Source organism: Phytophthora sojae (assembly GCF_000149755.1).
Source record: "Phytophthora sojae unplaced genomic scaffold PHYSOscaffold_2, whole genome shotgun sequence".
Classification (NCBI taxonomy): domain Eukaryota; phylum Oomycota; class Peronosporomycetes; order Peronosporales; family Peronosporaceae; genus Phytophthora; species Phytophthora sojae.
The window spans coordinates 11,116,184-11,131,233 of NW_009258116.1; the positions used below are offsets into that span (position 1 = coordinate 11,116,184).

General features: G+C 56.3%; 6 protein-coding genes across 6 annotated transcripts; 2 read left to right on the forward strand and 4 right to left on the reverse strand.

Annotated features, from left to right (window-relative positions):
- Nucleotides 1-209: 209 nt before the first annotated feature.
- PHYSODRAFT_555885 (hypothetical protein) lies at nucleotides 210-2,138 on the forward strand (the record flags this gene model as incomplete). The annotated part of the gene is made up of 4 exons (XM_009523305.1): nucleotides 210-437; nucleotides 522-710; nucleotides 814-1,077; nucleotides 1,393-2,138. The coding sequence occupies 4 exons, from the start codon at nucleotides 210-212 to the stop codon at nucleotides 2,071-2,073; spliced, it is 1,362 nt and encodes a 453-aa protein (XP_009521600.1). The 3' UTR covers nucleotides 2,074-2,138.
- A 642-nt stretch (nucleotides 2,139-2,780) lies between these two features.
- Nucleotides 2,781-6,265, reverse strand: PHYSODRAFT_345136 (hypothetical protein; the record flags this gene model as incomplete). The annotated part of the gene is made up of 2 exons (XM_009523306.1): nucleotides 2,781-2,949; nucleotides 3,048-6,265. The coding sequence occupies 2 exons, from the start codon at nucleotides 6,263-6,265 to the stop codon at nucleotides 2,850-2,852; spliced, it is 3,318 nt and encodes a 1,105-aa protein (XP_009521601.1). The 3' UTR covers nucleotides 2,781-2,849.
- Nucleotides 6,266-6,464: 199 nt separating this feature from the next.
- Nucleotides 6,465-8,151, reverse strand: PHYSODRAFT_327234 (hypothetical protein; the record flags this gene model as incomplete). Its single annotated transcript, XM_009523307.1, has 2 exons — nucleotides 6,465-6,554; nucleotides 6,631-8,151. The coding sequence occupies 2 exons, from the start codon at nucleotides 8,149-8,151 to the stop codon at nucleotides 6,465-6,467; spliced, it is 1,611 nt and encodes a 536-aa protein (XP_009521602.1).
- A 168-nt stretch (nucleotides 8,152-8,319) lies between these two features.
- On the reverse strand, nucleotides 8,320-10,028 carry PHYSODRAFT_371197 (hypothetical protein; the record flags this gene model as incomplete). The annotated part of the gene is made up of 2 exons (XM_009523308.1): nucleotides 8,320-9,585; nucleotides 9,675-10,028. Coding segments are annotated over 2 exons (1,620 nt in total), but the record flags the coding sequence as incomplete, so codon positions are not given.
- A 458-nt stretch (nucleotides 10,029-10,486) lies between these two features.
- Nucleotides 10,487-12,291, reverse strand: PHYSODRAFT_484252 (hypothetical protein; the record flags this gene model as incomplete). The annotated part of the gene is made up of 8 exons (XM_009523309.1): nucleotides 10,487-10,873; nucleotides 10,930-10,988; nucleotides 11,070-11,128; nucleotides 11,208-11,396; nucleotides 11,466-11,655; nucleotides 11,729-11,924; nucleotides 11,992-12,093; nucleotides 12,169-12,291. The coding sequence occupies 8 exons, from the start codon at nucleotides 12,289-12,291 to the stop codon at nucleotides 10,487-10,489; spliced, it is 1,305 nt and encodes a 434-aa protein (XP_009521604.1).
- Nucleotides 12,292-12,550: 259 nt separating this feature from the next.
- Nucleotides 12,551-15,050, forward strand: PHYSODRAFT_481807 (hypothetical protein; the record flags this gene model as incomplete). The annotated part of the gene is made up of 4 exons (XM_009523310.1): nucleotides 12,551-12,580; nucleotides 12,651-13,079; nucleotides 13,153-14,721; nucleotides 14,784-15,050. 4 exons carry the CDS (start codon nucleotides 12,551-12,553, stop codon nucleotides 15,048-15,050), a joined length of 2,295 nt encoding a protein of 764 aa, XP_009521605.1.

The following is a 15,050-nucleotide window of genomic DNA, read 5'->3' on the forward strand; positions in this document are numbered from 1 at the left end:
AAAGCGTGTAGAATATCACTTGTCACTTGCTCGAAAGTGTCCAATGCTTGTCATATTGCAGTGCAGGTGGATACTGGGCCGGATTTCTAGCGAATGACGTTGCGTCCTTTTTGTACCCATCCGGTCGGATATCGGGGGCCAAACTCATCGTACCCTCCCCTCGCCTCGCTCACTCGAGATTCCGCGCCCCCGTCGACCCGACTCCTTCCATGGGCAACAGCAGCAGCAGCAACGCCAGCGGCGCCGGCAACGTCCGGCCGCACGGCAAGCGCAACAACGCGTCGCACCGCCGCGCGCAGCAGCAGAAGCAGGCGCAGGCCCAAGCAGTGCCGACGAGCGCGGCCCCGGCCCCCGCGTCCGCTCCCCTGCCGCCCGCCGCCCCCGCCGCCGTGCGCCGCAACCCGCAGTCGCGCGAGCGCAAGGCCTTCAAGGAACTGGTGAGGACGCGCTCCATCGCGTTACATTGCGCTGGAAGAGGGGGAGGGATTGCTAACGTTTGCTCTAATGCTGTGTATCATTAGATTACGGGCGAGCTGCGCGACGTGAACGAGTTCTACGACATTGAGAAGAAGGAGCTGGGCCATGGCCACTACGGCACCGTGCGCGTGGGCGTGAGTAAGGCCACGGGCGCCAAGGTGGCCATCAAGACCATCCCCAAGGCCAAGGTCAGCCGCCCCGAGACCATGCGGCGCGAGATCAACATCCTCAAGGTGCGTGGACCGTTGCCACGTCGTTTGCAGCGGCCTCTTGGGCAGTTCTGACCGTGTGCAACGTGCTCTGTCTCGTATTGTGTACATGTATCAATGCATTTAGACGCTGGACCACCCCAACATTATCAAGTTCTACGACGCGTACGAGGGCAACCGCCACCTGCACCTCGTCACGGAGCTTTGCACGGGTGGCGAGCTGTTCGACCGCATCATCGCGCGCGGCCACTACAGTGAGGCGGACGCCGCCGTCCTGGTGCGCAAGATCTCGGACGCCGTCAAGCACTGCCACGACCGCGACATCTGCCACCGCGACCTCAAGCCCGAGAACTTCCTGTTCGCCACCAAGGCGGAGGATGCCGAGCTCAAGGTCATTGACTTCGGTCTGTCCCGCATGGATGACGGCCTCAGTGCCGGCGTCATGACCACGCGCGTGGGCACGCCTTACTACATCGCCCCCGAGGTGCTGGGCCGCCACTACGACAAGTCGTGCGACCTCTGGAGTATCGGTGTCATCACGTACATTTTGCTGTGCGGATACCCGCCGTTCTACGGCGACACGGATCCGGAGATCTTCGCTTCTGTGCGCGCTGGACGCTACGACTTCGACTCGCCCGAGTGGACGAACGTGAGCGACGAGGCCAAGGATCTCATCAGCAACCTGCTGCTGGTGGACGCGTCCAAGCGTCTCACTGCCGACGAGGTGCTGCGTCACCCCTGGATCTCTGGCTCGGCGCCGAGATCGAGCATGACGCTGAACCCGAACATCTTCTCGAGCCTGAAGCGCTTCACGGGCAACAACAAGCTCAAGAAGGCGGCGCTTGGCGTCATTGCCGACCTGGCCACGGAGAGCGAGATTGCCGAGTTGAAGAACCAGTTCATGGCGATTGATACGGACGGCAACGGTGTGATCACGGTGTCGGAGCTGGCGGAGGCGCTGCGTGACACGGGCCTCGGCATGATTGAGGAGGAGGTACTGGAGCTGGTCAAGGGCATCGACATCGACGGCGACGGACTGGTGGACTACCCAGAGTTCCTGGCGGCCACCATGAAGCGTAACCTGGCCAACCAGGAGGAGCACCTCATCAACGCATTTAATTATTTCGACACGACCAACACCGGCCAGATCACCAAGGCCGACCTCGTGCAGTTCATGGGCAGCGAGGAGCAGGCGCAGGAGGTCATTAACGACGTGGATGCGAACGGTGACGGTGTCATCAGCTTCGAGGAGTTTGTGGCCATGATGAACCGCAAGGGTTACGGTGACGATTCCGAGATGGACAGCCTGGACGACGGCGGCTTCCTCTTTGCGGCACAGTATAACAGCGGCAAGGTGCAGTCCCCCATCAAGGAGACTGAGCTGTAGGCAGGCATACTTACCTGACCACCCACAAATTACTACATCAAGGAGATAAAGAGTGTCTGGAGGATAGCAACATCGTTTTGTATTCATGAAAGTCGCCGTGTTTGTCCACCTACTTTCCCGCTTTGTTTCGGCGGTTGATCCTGTCGTGCCTCTTTTCGGCGGCCAACTTTTGGGTACGCACAAGGGCCTCACGCTCTGCACGTCGAGCTTCTTGCGCTGAGGTCATCGCTGAGGAACCGTTGGCGAAACGCTGGATGTTTAGCTCTTCCTCACGTGCGTCCGAGCGTTCGTCCATGTATTGGGCGAGCTTGTGCTGATAATGACGGCGCGAATTGGTCGAGAAATTCCCGAACACCAGGCGCCCTGGACCCTTGCGCTTGAAACCAGGCTTCTTCTTCTTTCCTTCCTCTTCTTCATCTTGGGTAGGCTTGCGGCGTGCAAGGTTCTTGGTCGATGGAGTTAAGTTGGGGGTATTCAGTAGGATCTGGTACAGGTTTGTTCCAGAAGACTCCTCTCCGATGCTGCTTGGCTTCATCTGCTCAGCATCCATCGTGGTATCACGGCTACTGTCAGCCTCGCTTTTGGTTTGAACGACGCGCTGCAACTCGGAAAGCGATGACGCAATGTGCTTCTTGCGTGTAGCACTTGCTCGGCCAACGAGAAGCAACTGGAGCTGCGGAACTCGAGCTCCTGAAGCTGTAAGGTCGCACGAGACTTGGACTTCCACCTCATCCAGTATCCGGAACACTGTGTGCTTATCGTCGGGAGCAACAACTTCAAGCGTCTCGCGCTCGGCGTCGCCCCAGACAAGTCGAGCCTGAGGGATTCGGCGAATGCACTCGGCACCAGCAAATGCTCCCGTTGCGGGATCCGTGTCTACAATCCGAACACCAAGCAGCAACGGATCGATTTGCACCACACCACTCTTGTCGCGCAAGTACACCGGCGCACGAAAATCATACTTGGGCACGTACACGATGAAGCCGTTCTGCTTGAGGGCTGTGATGATCGCCGGGACCTTCACCGTGTGGCTGCTGAAGTACAGAGCCAAGAACAACTCGTCACAGGCATGTGCCGCTAACTTCGCTTGTCGGTTCTTCTTGTTGAGGTGTCGAGACAGCGGTACCAATTCCTCTGGCGGGAAAAGGTTATCTCCATCAGCGATAGCTTCGTCGGCAAGGACCGGAGCCGCTTCTTCCTTGGCTGGGGACGTAGTAGATACTTGAAGCTGGCTATCCACCGACGAGATGAGGTCGTCAAGGAAGTCCTCGTCCTTGGGGAGCACCAATGGCGCCGAGGGCTTGACTGCTGTTCGCTGCAATGCCGAAGTGTTACGAGGCGTTGGGGATGCAATCGCCGCGAGAAGTTGACGATGGACGATAACGTCGGCATACCGACGGATCGGGGACGTGAAATGCGTGTAGTATTGCAGACCCAAGCCGTAGTGTGCAAACCGCGTGACATCACCGTTCGAGGACGCCGCATCTACGGCCGCCACAGCACCCGAGCTCACATACTCGGCCTCAGTCATCACGCGCACGGCTAGAGACTTCAATAAGGACATCGTCTTGCTGTCCATGCGCCCCGAACGTTCCGCTGCAGCGAGCGACTGCTGCAATGTGAAGTTGTTGGTAGCGTCAATGACCACGTCGCGCGCTTTAGCAAGCTGAACAAGCTGCGTGAATCGGTCTCCGGACGGAGGCGGGTGTCGACGCAACAGTGCGTGGGTGGGAAACCGCTCCACGAGTTTGCGAGCTACAGTCGAATTCGCAAAGATCATGAGCTCGGCAATGGTACCGTGGATCTCCAAGCTTTCTTTGACTGTAATCTCCACGTCTTCTTGACCAAGCTCCGAGACGTTCAGGGAAAAGCGAACCTCTTCTTGCTTGGACAGATCCAAACCACCTTGAGAACCACGAGTCCGACCGAGCCGACGACCGACATCAGTCAGTATGCGAAGGTCTTCGCGAATAAGCTGCTGAAGCTTCATCGGAATCCGACCTCCGGCTACACCCTCCACATGTTCACTTGGCGGTGGTTGTGACCTGGCTGACCCTCGCCGCGGTGAGTCGTCAGCATCGGCATTAACACCCTGCAGGAGGCGATGCGCTTGCTCATACGTCATTGATGAACAGTTGCGGATGATTGTACGCCCAAACCACGTGGAGTTCTCGATGATCGCGTACGTTTCACCGTCCAGCTCACACATGACACTCACAGCGAAGCGATCGCGGTTCTCGTGTAGAGAACACAAATCGGCACTGAGTACTGAAGGCAACATATCAAGACGCTGACCCACGAGATACACTGTTGTACCACGACGCCTGCCCTCTAGGTCTAACGCCGAGCCGTGTTTGACGAAGTACGACACGTCGGCGATGTGCACACCAAGCTCCACATTGCCATTGGGCAAGCGTTGAATCGACATGGCATCATCGATATCCTGACAGCCGTGAGGATCCACACTGAAAACGCGGTGCGTCTTGCGCAGATCACGACGATGCGGAACTTCTTCGTCTGGAACTTTCCAGTTTAGCAGCCCACATCGGGCTGGTCTTTTAGCTGTTGAACATTCGGCCACACAACCGCCTTCAATGTCGATCGGGCATTCGTCACTCGATGGAAGACAAGCTAGAGCTGCCTCACTGAACGGGGCTTCTTCCACTTCGTTGTCCACGAGTAAAGCGCTGAGTTCTGTCTGCAAACTTCCGGGGGCTCCGAGGATTCCGACATAGTGTCCGTTTGGATACGAGCTGTCCGCAGCCCAGCTATCAATGACGACCTTCAGGCGTTTGTCCAGAAGCGCATCAAGTCGCTGTGAACGCAGACGGACCTTGGGTAGTCGCACATCCATCGGCACAGCAAGTGCGTAGTCGTCTCCTCCATTTACAGTGGAAGCGATAACTGTAGCAACGTGGTACCGCGGCGAGCGACTGATAATGCCGACAACTTGTCCAGTAGGAATCGCTCCTGGCACTTGCTCGTCAGCATCTGACTCAGATTCATGTTGGTGTTCATCCTCATCTTGAGTGTAGTGCACCAGCAGACGGTCACTCTGCGGGGTGCGCCAGTGCGCCTTCGGCAGTATCTCCACAGCTACACGATCTCCATGCACTCCACGGTTCATTGCAGCTCGTCCAAAGACGAACACTTTCTCGACTGCATGCGGGCCTTCCACCAACACATACGCTTCCATTGGGTTGTGGGTGCTCACCTCAAGTTTTCCAGCTAGCACTCGAGACGCTGGTTGCGCCAATGCTTCCTCCAGCTGTGCAGGCTTCAAGTGCGGCGCAAACTCGGATTGAGAGCTCAGTACATTGCCGTTCTCGTCAGGAAGCCGCTGAGCCTCCTCGTACCTCACAGCTTCAGCCGTATTGGCAGCGAGCTCCAGCAAGAACGCTGTATCCGCCGAGTGTTTCGGCAGCCTCTCCTCCAGAAACGCCTCGCACGTGACCGCCTGTGCATTCACCACTGCAGCGAGTTGCACACTCACGGCCGCATCGACATCTCTCGTCATGAACACCACCCTCGCTTCAGGTGGAAAGTGTCCCTGGGTCACATACCACTCCACCGACTTCAACACAGCTCGATCATCTCTCACCGTCTGCAGTTCGTCCATCGCCGTTGGCTCCACGAAGGTCTCCACGTGGTGCTGATCCGGGAACAGGTAGACGCTGACGCCCCCTTCAGCGCGCTGGTCTTCTCCTCTGAAGAACTTCCTGAGTCTCGACGCGTCGCGACTGGGCGCCAGTCTCAATGCAGCGTGCAGCGCACTCTCCAGCACCAGCAGGCGCGGCGCCGCGCGACAGAACAGCGCCTCCTCCTCCAGCAGCTCCATGCACTGCAGCAAGCTGAAGGCGTCGGGCACCACGTACTCCCCGTCGCTGGCTCGGGGCAGCACCTGCGCCGGCAGCAACGCGCGCGCGAGTCGACACGCAGCGCAGGAGGCCACGCCGCAGTGCACGTCGCGGCGCAGATAGCGCTCCTGCGCCTTCATGGCGCCAGGTTTGCGCCGCCGACTGCGCTCCACGAAGCAGGCGTCGGTGCGCACCGCCTCCCAGCGCGGAGCTCCATGTTGACGCAGCCCCACGCGCAGGTTGCGAGTTTCTTCCTCCTCCTGTTGCTGCTGCTGCAGGAGCGCGCGCAGCCGGCGAGCCTCCTCCTGCTCCTGGAGCTGCCACGCCGTCGCCATCGCGATCTGCTCGAGTTTTGTCGAATGAGGGGTGGGTACACCAACTGGTGAGATGGCTCACCTTGAAACATGCGACGTGTGAGAATTAGATCACTGCAACGTGCAAGTTCGTCGGAAGATATTCCACACGGCTAGGAAAGGCATAAGCTTAGGCTTAGCATTAACGCTGTTACTATCGACTAGATCGATTACATGGTAGTCACTGATGGTTTTCCCACTTGGTGTGGTGCTGGTGCAGCCTCGCGATCACGTTAGCCGACATGCCGGGCACCCTCCGCAACTCCTCGAGCTGTTTGAAATACAACAGGTATCGCGTACGGTAAGATAACTTCACAAAGGAAAAGATAAAAGACGTGCAAGTTTACCTGTTGATACGGCCGCTTGTCGAGCACAAGTTCGGCCCTTTTAGCGCCGATAGCGTGAAGATCCGTGAGGTCGCTTGTCGTGCCGTGGTTTAGAACAGACATCAAGTCCCGCTCGAGAACGTTCACCATGTACGCAGCGGTCGATAGTTCTTGGGATGGCGCTTGATTCTCTGCTGCCGGGCACTCTTGTTGTAGCCGGTCAAGACGTTCAATCAGCCTAGTGCTCTCCTTCGGGAGAAGATGGTTCGCCCGCTTGAAGATGCTGTAGGCGGTGACAACACGGCGCTTCTTTTCAAATTCAATGGCGAGTCTGATAAGATCTTTCGCCAATATCTCGGACTTCTTCTCCACAGTGGCAGCAGCGGCAGGCGCTGGAGGACTTTGGTTGGTCTGGATAGAACCTTCGCTCTGATTCTCCTTGTCAAACGCAGGGTCATTAGTCCATAGTGCCCTGGGGTGTGATGCCACGCTCTCATTGTCCGTCGAAATACACCTTTGATTCGACGCAGCCTGGCTGACGGAGATCGGTATTTCTCGGTCGTTGGATCTACCGTTAGGCTCTGCCGTCGATGCCACCAGCGGTGGATTCTGCCTTGTCTGGGCTTCGCTTAGCGCGGTAGAAATCTCTCTATCAGAAACGCAGCTGGGCTGACGCTGAAGGGGGTCCACTGGCTTCAGCTCGCCATCATCGTCGATAACAACGGGAGATTGGGGACTCCCTTGCTTACTTCGCGTCACTGCAGCTGGCTTCGGCGCACTGGCACGTTTTGCTGATACCGGATGTGGTGGCCTCACTTTGGCGGTAGAGGCTGGGCTAGTAAATGCCATAGCGCTAGCTCCATCGATGACAATGGGATGCTGGAGACTCCCCCCTTCCTGGCTCTGAGCCGCTGAAGCCAATTTTGAGCTCTTCGGCGTTGGTAGCGGTAGATGCGGTTCCGCAGTGACCACTAGACTTGGTGTCGTAGGTTTAGCGGCATTCCTTCGAAAGTCGGGAGACACACGAGCTGCTGAAGCTGAGTTTGGGGTCTTCTCGGTTGACACCGGTAGAGGTGGTTTTACGTTGATAGACTTCGCCACATTCCTTCGAAAGTCGCTAGCCGCACGAGATTTCTTCCGGGTAGACAAGTTCTTGACGCTTGGTTCCGCAGAGGTGGCCGTGGCAGTTGTCTTGGTCGAACATCCCATCGCCTTCGCCTCCACGAGTCTCCTCTTGACGCCACCATTTCTCGTAGCAGTTCCACCCAAGCTGCATCTGCTGCCCCCACCGGTTGTGTTTTTATTGCTTCCCGCCTTCTGCTTCTGTAGCTTGGCCTGCCGCCAGAGTGCCAGCTTCTCCTCCATCGTCAGCCTCGCTGTGCCATTATCTCCAATACTTCCACCCGCTGGCATCCCCTTCTGCACCTGCGAAGGCGAAATAACGCTCTGCCTATGAGTAGTAGTCGCTGCTGTCTTGTGGCTAGCCCCGTCGGCCTGCTGAAGCCCCCGTGGCGCAGCTCCAGCCGCCGATCCTGCCTCCATCCCGCGAGTAAGAGGCGCGTGAGTATAATTTGAATTTGGGCCGGAATAGAGCAATTGGTACCAAAAAGTAGTCATCATCTATTTAGAGTGCCTTTGTATTCGCAACGGCGGATGCGGGTCAAGGAATGCCGAGCACGCGTCCGCCGCTGCAGCATCATCCTACTGCTGCTGCTCCAGCTTCTTCTTCTCCTCTAGCTGCTGTCGCACCTCCATGACGGCCGCCGGGTTCGGGTGGTACTTGGACGGGTCAATGGCGCGGCCGCCGCCCATGGTCTCCTTGTCACTACGAATGGGCTCAGCCGGCTTGTCCTCCTCCGTGATGCTGCCCAGGCCGACGTCGCTCGAGTAGTTCTCCACCTTCATGTCTGTAATGCCCAGCACGTCGTCCTCGTACTCCGAGCGCGTGAACTTCTCCGCCACCATGTACGGGTCGTCGTCGGCACTGCCGAACGGCGAGTAGATGAAGCTGTTGGCCAGCGGGTCCTCCAGGATGAGCGTGAAGGGCTCCTTGCTGCGCTTCAGAGCGTCAAGGCGCGCCAGCCACGCGTTTAGCAGCGAGCGACCGCCGTCACTGTCGCCCATAGCGAAGGGGTTGCCCTCCTCGATGTTCTGGCGAATCTTGTCGAGCAGACCCTCCAGCGTCGTGTACAGGCCACCAAGCGAACCGTGCGCCATCTCCAGCTCGATCTCAGGGATGTTCACACACGCCGAGTCCGACTTGAGGATATCGCGATCCATCACGTCCGGGTCCTTGCTGGCGTCCACCTTAAGCGTGATGCGCTCGCCCTGGGGCGGAATAGCGCCGCCAGCCTTCACCTCGTTGGTCTTGAACCCACACGCCTCACAGTTAAACGACATAATGATCACCTCCTTGAAGTGAGGGATGTCCGTCATGCACATGCACGAGAAACCAGGCGCCTGGCAAGCGAAACAGTCGGCGGGGATCTGGATCACCTCCTTCTTGGCAATGTTAGCCTCCTCCACGAACTTGTCCAGGCCTTCGTTGCGGTGCGGCAGTACGCGCGGGGTCTGCGTGGGCGCGTCGTGCGACATATCGGGCTGCAGGCCGCAGTCCAGGTCCTGCTGCTCCGAACGGTAGTAGTTCGTGACTTTCATCTTGGGGTCGGCCGCGGGCGCAAGCGGGTTCTCAATGTGCGAGTTGCCAGAAGGGTCGTCCAGCACAATCTTGAACGGCAGCGTGATGCCAGCAGACATGAGCGCGAGCTTGGCAATGAACTCGTCGATCTTCTCGGTGGTCTCCGGGTCGATCTCGCGACGGTGCTCCTGGTTCTCGCGCAGGTCCTCAATTGCCTTTTGCAGCACACCTTCGATGGTGTTGATACTGCCGCGCTGCGTCTCGCGCGGGATCTCAAAGTCCAGCGACGGGAAGTAGATGACGCCGGCGTCGGCCTTGATCAGCTGACGGTTCAGGTCCTGCAGCCATAGAGACAACCACGCACCAGTCAATACCATTGGTCTCTGATGTTTCGAATGTCTCCGCTCATTGCAAGGCTTGCACGCACCTCCCTGTCCGTCACCTCGAGCTCGACCTTGGCGCCCTGCTCCTGCACCTTGCCGCCGAACTGCACCTCGCTGTTCTTGAAGCCGCAGTGCTCGCACTCGAAGGACATGAGGATGACCTCGCGGAAGTACGGGATCATGGTGAGCAGCAGTTTGGTGGTGCCGTCCTCGTGGCAGTTCATGCAGAGACTCTCCATGGTCGTGACCTCCGGAACGTCGTCCTCGGCCTGCAGCGCGTAGATGGACGGCGCCGGCGCCTTGTTCTCCTCTCCGTTCTCGTCCACGTCCTGCAGGTGGAACCGCTCGTCCACGTTGGGGCGCGTGCCGCCCAGCACCTGAGGAGCCTTCTCCGACATGGCTGCTCGCTGGTCAGCGGGTTAATCAATCAATGGCTGGCTCTGGAGAATGGCTAACCATAATCGCTGTTTAGAGGTATTCCCGTTCGGGAACAGGTTTTCCTGGACTATTCTGGCCAGAAACGAAACACAATTGTGATTTGTCACTGCTCTTAAGCTGTCGGCCAAAAAAGTGGCCGCGAACTTACTAACCCGTGTCGGAAAGACCGCGCGTTTTTCGCATAAGACAGCCCTAAAGGGCGCGATCTTTTCCGCACGTTTTCGGAAGTTCGCGGCCGCCGAACTTACTAACCCGTGTCGGAAAGACCGCGCGTTTTTCGCATAAGACAGCCCTAAAGGGCGCGATCGTCTCCGCACGTGTTCGGAAGTTCGCGGCCGCCTTTTTTGGCCGACAGTTTAAGAAAATTTGTACCATAAAAATGGCACGTCATAACTTCAATATGAGAGTCTGTAACTGCTCAAGATGCGCGTGCACAGCTTTGGCAGATCTCGCGGCTACCGCTACCATGGCCAAATTGCTCTGCACGCGACGGAATCGGTCCTGTCTGGATGGAGGCAACGCTGTCCCAGCAGGGCCGGGATTGGGCAGACGCATTATCACTGCTAGCGAGCGCTTGAAGTATGTTTCGGCTTCCTGCAGCAGCAGCGAGATACGTTAGAATGGCTCTAAACAGAACGGAAAGGACAGACCAATCGCGAGGGCGCACCGCGAAGTCACCCAGCAAGAAGCAGCATTTTCCCAAGGCATCGGTGCACGTCACAGTTTGCTCGTCGGAGGGCCCGAACAAGTTTTCAGCGTGCTTCAAGCACCGCTCAAACAAGTCACGAGCTTCGTCCGTTCGTTTCTAGAAAATACAGATGAGCTGCGTTCGTCACAACCAGAGAGCCAATATCTTCCTACCTGAGCAAGGAGGACAGACGCTAGTCGTACTGTTAGATGGAAGAGCTTGGCATTGTAGCCTCCGCCATAGCGCTCACTCAGAATACGAAGCAGCGCATTCAAGTGTCTTTCTGTATCGCTCAGCTTCCCTGCTTGCTCACACGCGATTGCCAGGTTTTCTAGTGCAATCGACGTCTCATGATCCGATTCGCCCTTCAAGCTGTAAAAAGATGACAAGCATCCTCTTGTTAGGCCTGGCGAACCACTTAGCTCGGTAAGAAATTTCATCCAAAACCTACGCTGTGAGCGTGTTGAGTGCTTCCATGAAGCAGTGAATTGCTTGGTCGAAGCTTTCACGTAGTAATAACATCTCAGCAAGCGCACTAACCCATCGGGCCGTCTCTAAATGACTACGACCGTGGGTGGTCTCACAGAGTGTCAAGCCGCAGTCAGCCATAGCGAATGCAGCCTCTAACTTTCCGTCTTCCCTAGTTTGATCAAAACGAGTTATGTGAGATAGTATTCTGCAAGTCGAAAGTCCCTGAAAGATAGCAAACCTGTACAGATTCACGAGCTTGCTGTACGTCCCAAGAAGACCAGGGTGGTTCACCCCAAAGCACTGGCGTTTAAAGTGAAGGGCCTGAAGCTCCAGTCGAATACTTGAATTACGTTCTTCCGCCAACGCGCGCTCGAACTCTTTGACTGTGGTGTCGTTGGCGATAAGCTGCTGACGATACTCTGCTAACTCTGTATAAGCAACCAAAGAAGAGATCATGAGGGAATCAATTGAAAAACCAAATATCACCGTGCGTCGCCTGACCTTCACCACTTAAACCCAGCGGCTTCCAGTCTTTCAGTAAACGAGTATGATCTCGACGAGATAATGAGACAGAGAGATCCAGCGGTGTGTCGCCTTTAAGGTTTTTCCGTCGGACGTCAGCACCTCCTTCTAGCACCAGCGTCACGCACTGCAGATCTCCCCACCCAGCTGCCAAATGCAAAGGCGTGTTTCCTTGCTAGACGATTGCTGGAATTAAGTTATGAATCGCCAAGATATGCTCAAAAGAAGCTATTGTACCTTACCCAGTCTTGCAAATCCACATTGGCTCCTCGAGCAACGAGATGTTCGACCAAGGAGCTGTGTCCGTATCGACAGGCGAAATGCAGCGGACTCCAACGTGTTCGCTAAGAGCAAGAGAGACAAACAGTTAGATCTTCTAACACTGAGCAAGTCATCTATCGCAGACTTCGTTCACATACAAACTCTTGAACATCGATTGAGGCGGCAGCTTTGCGGTCCAAAAGCGAGCGTACTCGCTCGACTTTGCCATACTGCGACGCATACCAAATCGTCCAAATGTTGGAAGCTGCATCCCGTTCCATTTTCTGGATCGGCGATGGCATACTCTTCTTCTTGGGCGAATCCGTCATGGCGCTGAGCAATTGAAAAGTAATTCAGAAGTGACAGGGATTTTGGCAGCGTTCATGAAAGTTATTTTTTGCTATGCTTTGTACGGGTCGTTTCAATTGCCAAGCTCATTTAGGCTGCGGGCCTTGAAGCGTTTTCCTGTGTGTGGGAAATCGACATGGAACGCTAGCTCTGTGGGGTTCATCAACGTGAAGCAAAGCCGCTGTTCACAACATGACTAGCGAGTTCACTGACATTTCAGGGGTACGTGCGGGGGTGTTGCAGCCTTTAGAGCGGTGAAGGCCTAAAGCATTTTGTCTATTGTTTATGGCAGAACACACCCTTGCGAGGCAATGAAAGGCAACCGAAGAAACGTGGAGGGCTATCTGGAAGAATGCGGCTACTCCCACTAGCAGATACATCGGCTCAAGGAGCTTACGAAATGTTTTCAAGTAATAACCCCTCTAACGGAGGAAAAAGCGGTCTGGTGACACAGAAACTTAAGAAGATCACACATAAGCGCGAGTTGGTTGAAGCTGTTCGAAAAGCTACCACGCCCATGATGCTTCCTGGCCGCGATTCTCCCTTATCTAGCTCAGTTCGAGGTTTGCATGAGGGAAGCGGTGGCAGCGGAGGACCTGAGACGGATTCCAGTCAGCGTGACATTGAATGTTTGGAAGATGGCGTCCATCTGAATGCTCGTAAATTCAACGAACTCAAGCTCATGGCTGAACGGAGGCAGCGCGAGCTTAACGGTTTATTGGTACGCGTTGTTCATGGTATCAATTGGAGTGAAATGGTCTGATGCCGTCCTGTTTTCTGTATCCATTTTACAGGATGAGCTACGCGTGTTGCAGTTAGAAAACGACACGCTTAGCCGCATACAGAACCAAGATACCCCGATATCCAAGAAAAACATACAGATCAAGCAACAGATTACACAATGCACAGCTAGCATGGAGGAGCAAATGCATCTTCGGCGGCAGCTCGAGCACATGATTCGACGATTACAAACCACGCAGTTGCGAGTGGATGCACAGCTCACGGGTATGGCCGCAGCGGTGGATAGTAGCGAACGCGAAGTCGAAGAGGTGAAAATGCTTTGCAGACAACTCGAGGTCGGTAAGAGCCGCGCAGTGCAGTTCCTTCAGGAGGTTCAGTTGCAACTGCAGATGGAACGGAAAGCTAGAGCGCGTGAGCTTGGAGACCACGAGGTTCGCGCTAGAAACTCGCAAAAGATGGAGGCTTGGCGGCTCCAGCGCGCTCATGAGCGCGCGGAAATGGTGGCAGAAATGCGTGGAGACTTGTCAGCTGAGGAGGAAGCTCGCCTGGTGCGTAGCATCGAGAACCGCGAGCGTGCCAGCGAGGCCTTGCACGCAGCAAACCTAGTCAAGTCGCAAAAGAATGCCGACTTTGAAGCGGTACTTGCCGAGCTCAAGCTTGCGATGGGGGCCTCAACTCTGCGCGAAGTTGTTGAAAAAATTGCCGCTCAAGCTGCCACCAGTGTCTCCTTGGACAAGGAGAAAACACACGCAGAAGAGCGACTGATTACTGTACGACAGGAGAAGGAGCAGGTACTGCAGGAGTTGAACGAGCTCAAGGCTTCGGGCATTGGGGGTATCGAGCTCAATCGCGAAGTTTACAACACTTTGGAGAGCGAAATCCAGCAAGCGAAGGCCACGCTCAAGGTGAACAAGTCGGCCTACGAACGGCTGGATGGCGTCATGTCAGCAGTGCGACAAGGATCGTTTGGCTTGGCACGGCGGCTACAGGCTTTCGACGACGTGCTCGAAACTGGTATGGGGGACAACAGCTCTGGAGCTGGCGGTGCTGCGGGTGCAACCGGAAGCGGAGCTGGGGCTGGTGGCAACGGCATGACGCCGACCAGTTCCATGATGTCCCTGATGTCGGGCGGTGAACACGCTGGGTACCTCGTTACGGCCGAGCTCAAGCTCACGAAAATCCTCGAAATTGTGGGTCAGTCGAATTCGTCCGTCAACAGCTTCGGTGGGTATGACGGGGCTGGTGGTGACGGTAACGCTGGCGCTGGTGATGAAAATTCGCAAGGAAACAACCCCGAGGACGGTGGCAACAACGCCCACCTGGAAATGCTGGAAGACGGTCACACGATGTGGTCGCCAACCACAAATAATGACCCGCGGCTGCACGAAAACAACATTCGTGTCCGCCCATCAACGCGGGGGCTGCCTTCCGCTTCACTCATGGCAGCTCGGATCGGCATCACAATTGCCGATAGCGACGACGAGCCAGATTCCGCACGCTCTGAAGTCTCAGCGACCGGATCGGAGATCGACGGTGAGCGCATGAGCGCACTGGTCCCCTCGCGTGATATCCTCAAAATGAGCAGCTCGCGACACTTTGCCGAAGTCATGCGCAAGAAAGAGGTATGTCTATCGGTGTTTTGGTTGGTATTACCCGAAGCTAACCATACTTCTGCGTTGTTCAGTTGGCGGAGAAGCAAAAGGTGGCGGCTGAGAAGGGCATTTCGGACGAGGAGATGATGGCTAAGCTGCGGAAGCGCAACCAGCTCGAAGCCGACGCCCGCCTCGCAACATCACCAACACGTCACGGAGCCGAGCTTTTCTTCGCCAAAGCCGCCGCAGTGGCGAAGGACGCCAACGGAGGCGAGGTGTCCAGCTCACTTAGCGGCCCGGTACTCAACCCCAGTCAGTCCTTAGCTTACGTGACACAACTACACTTTAACGATCTCTAG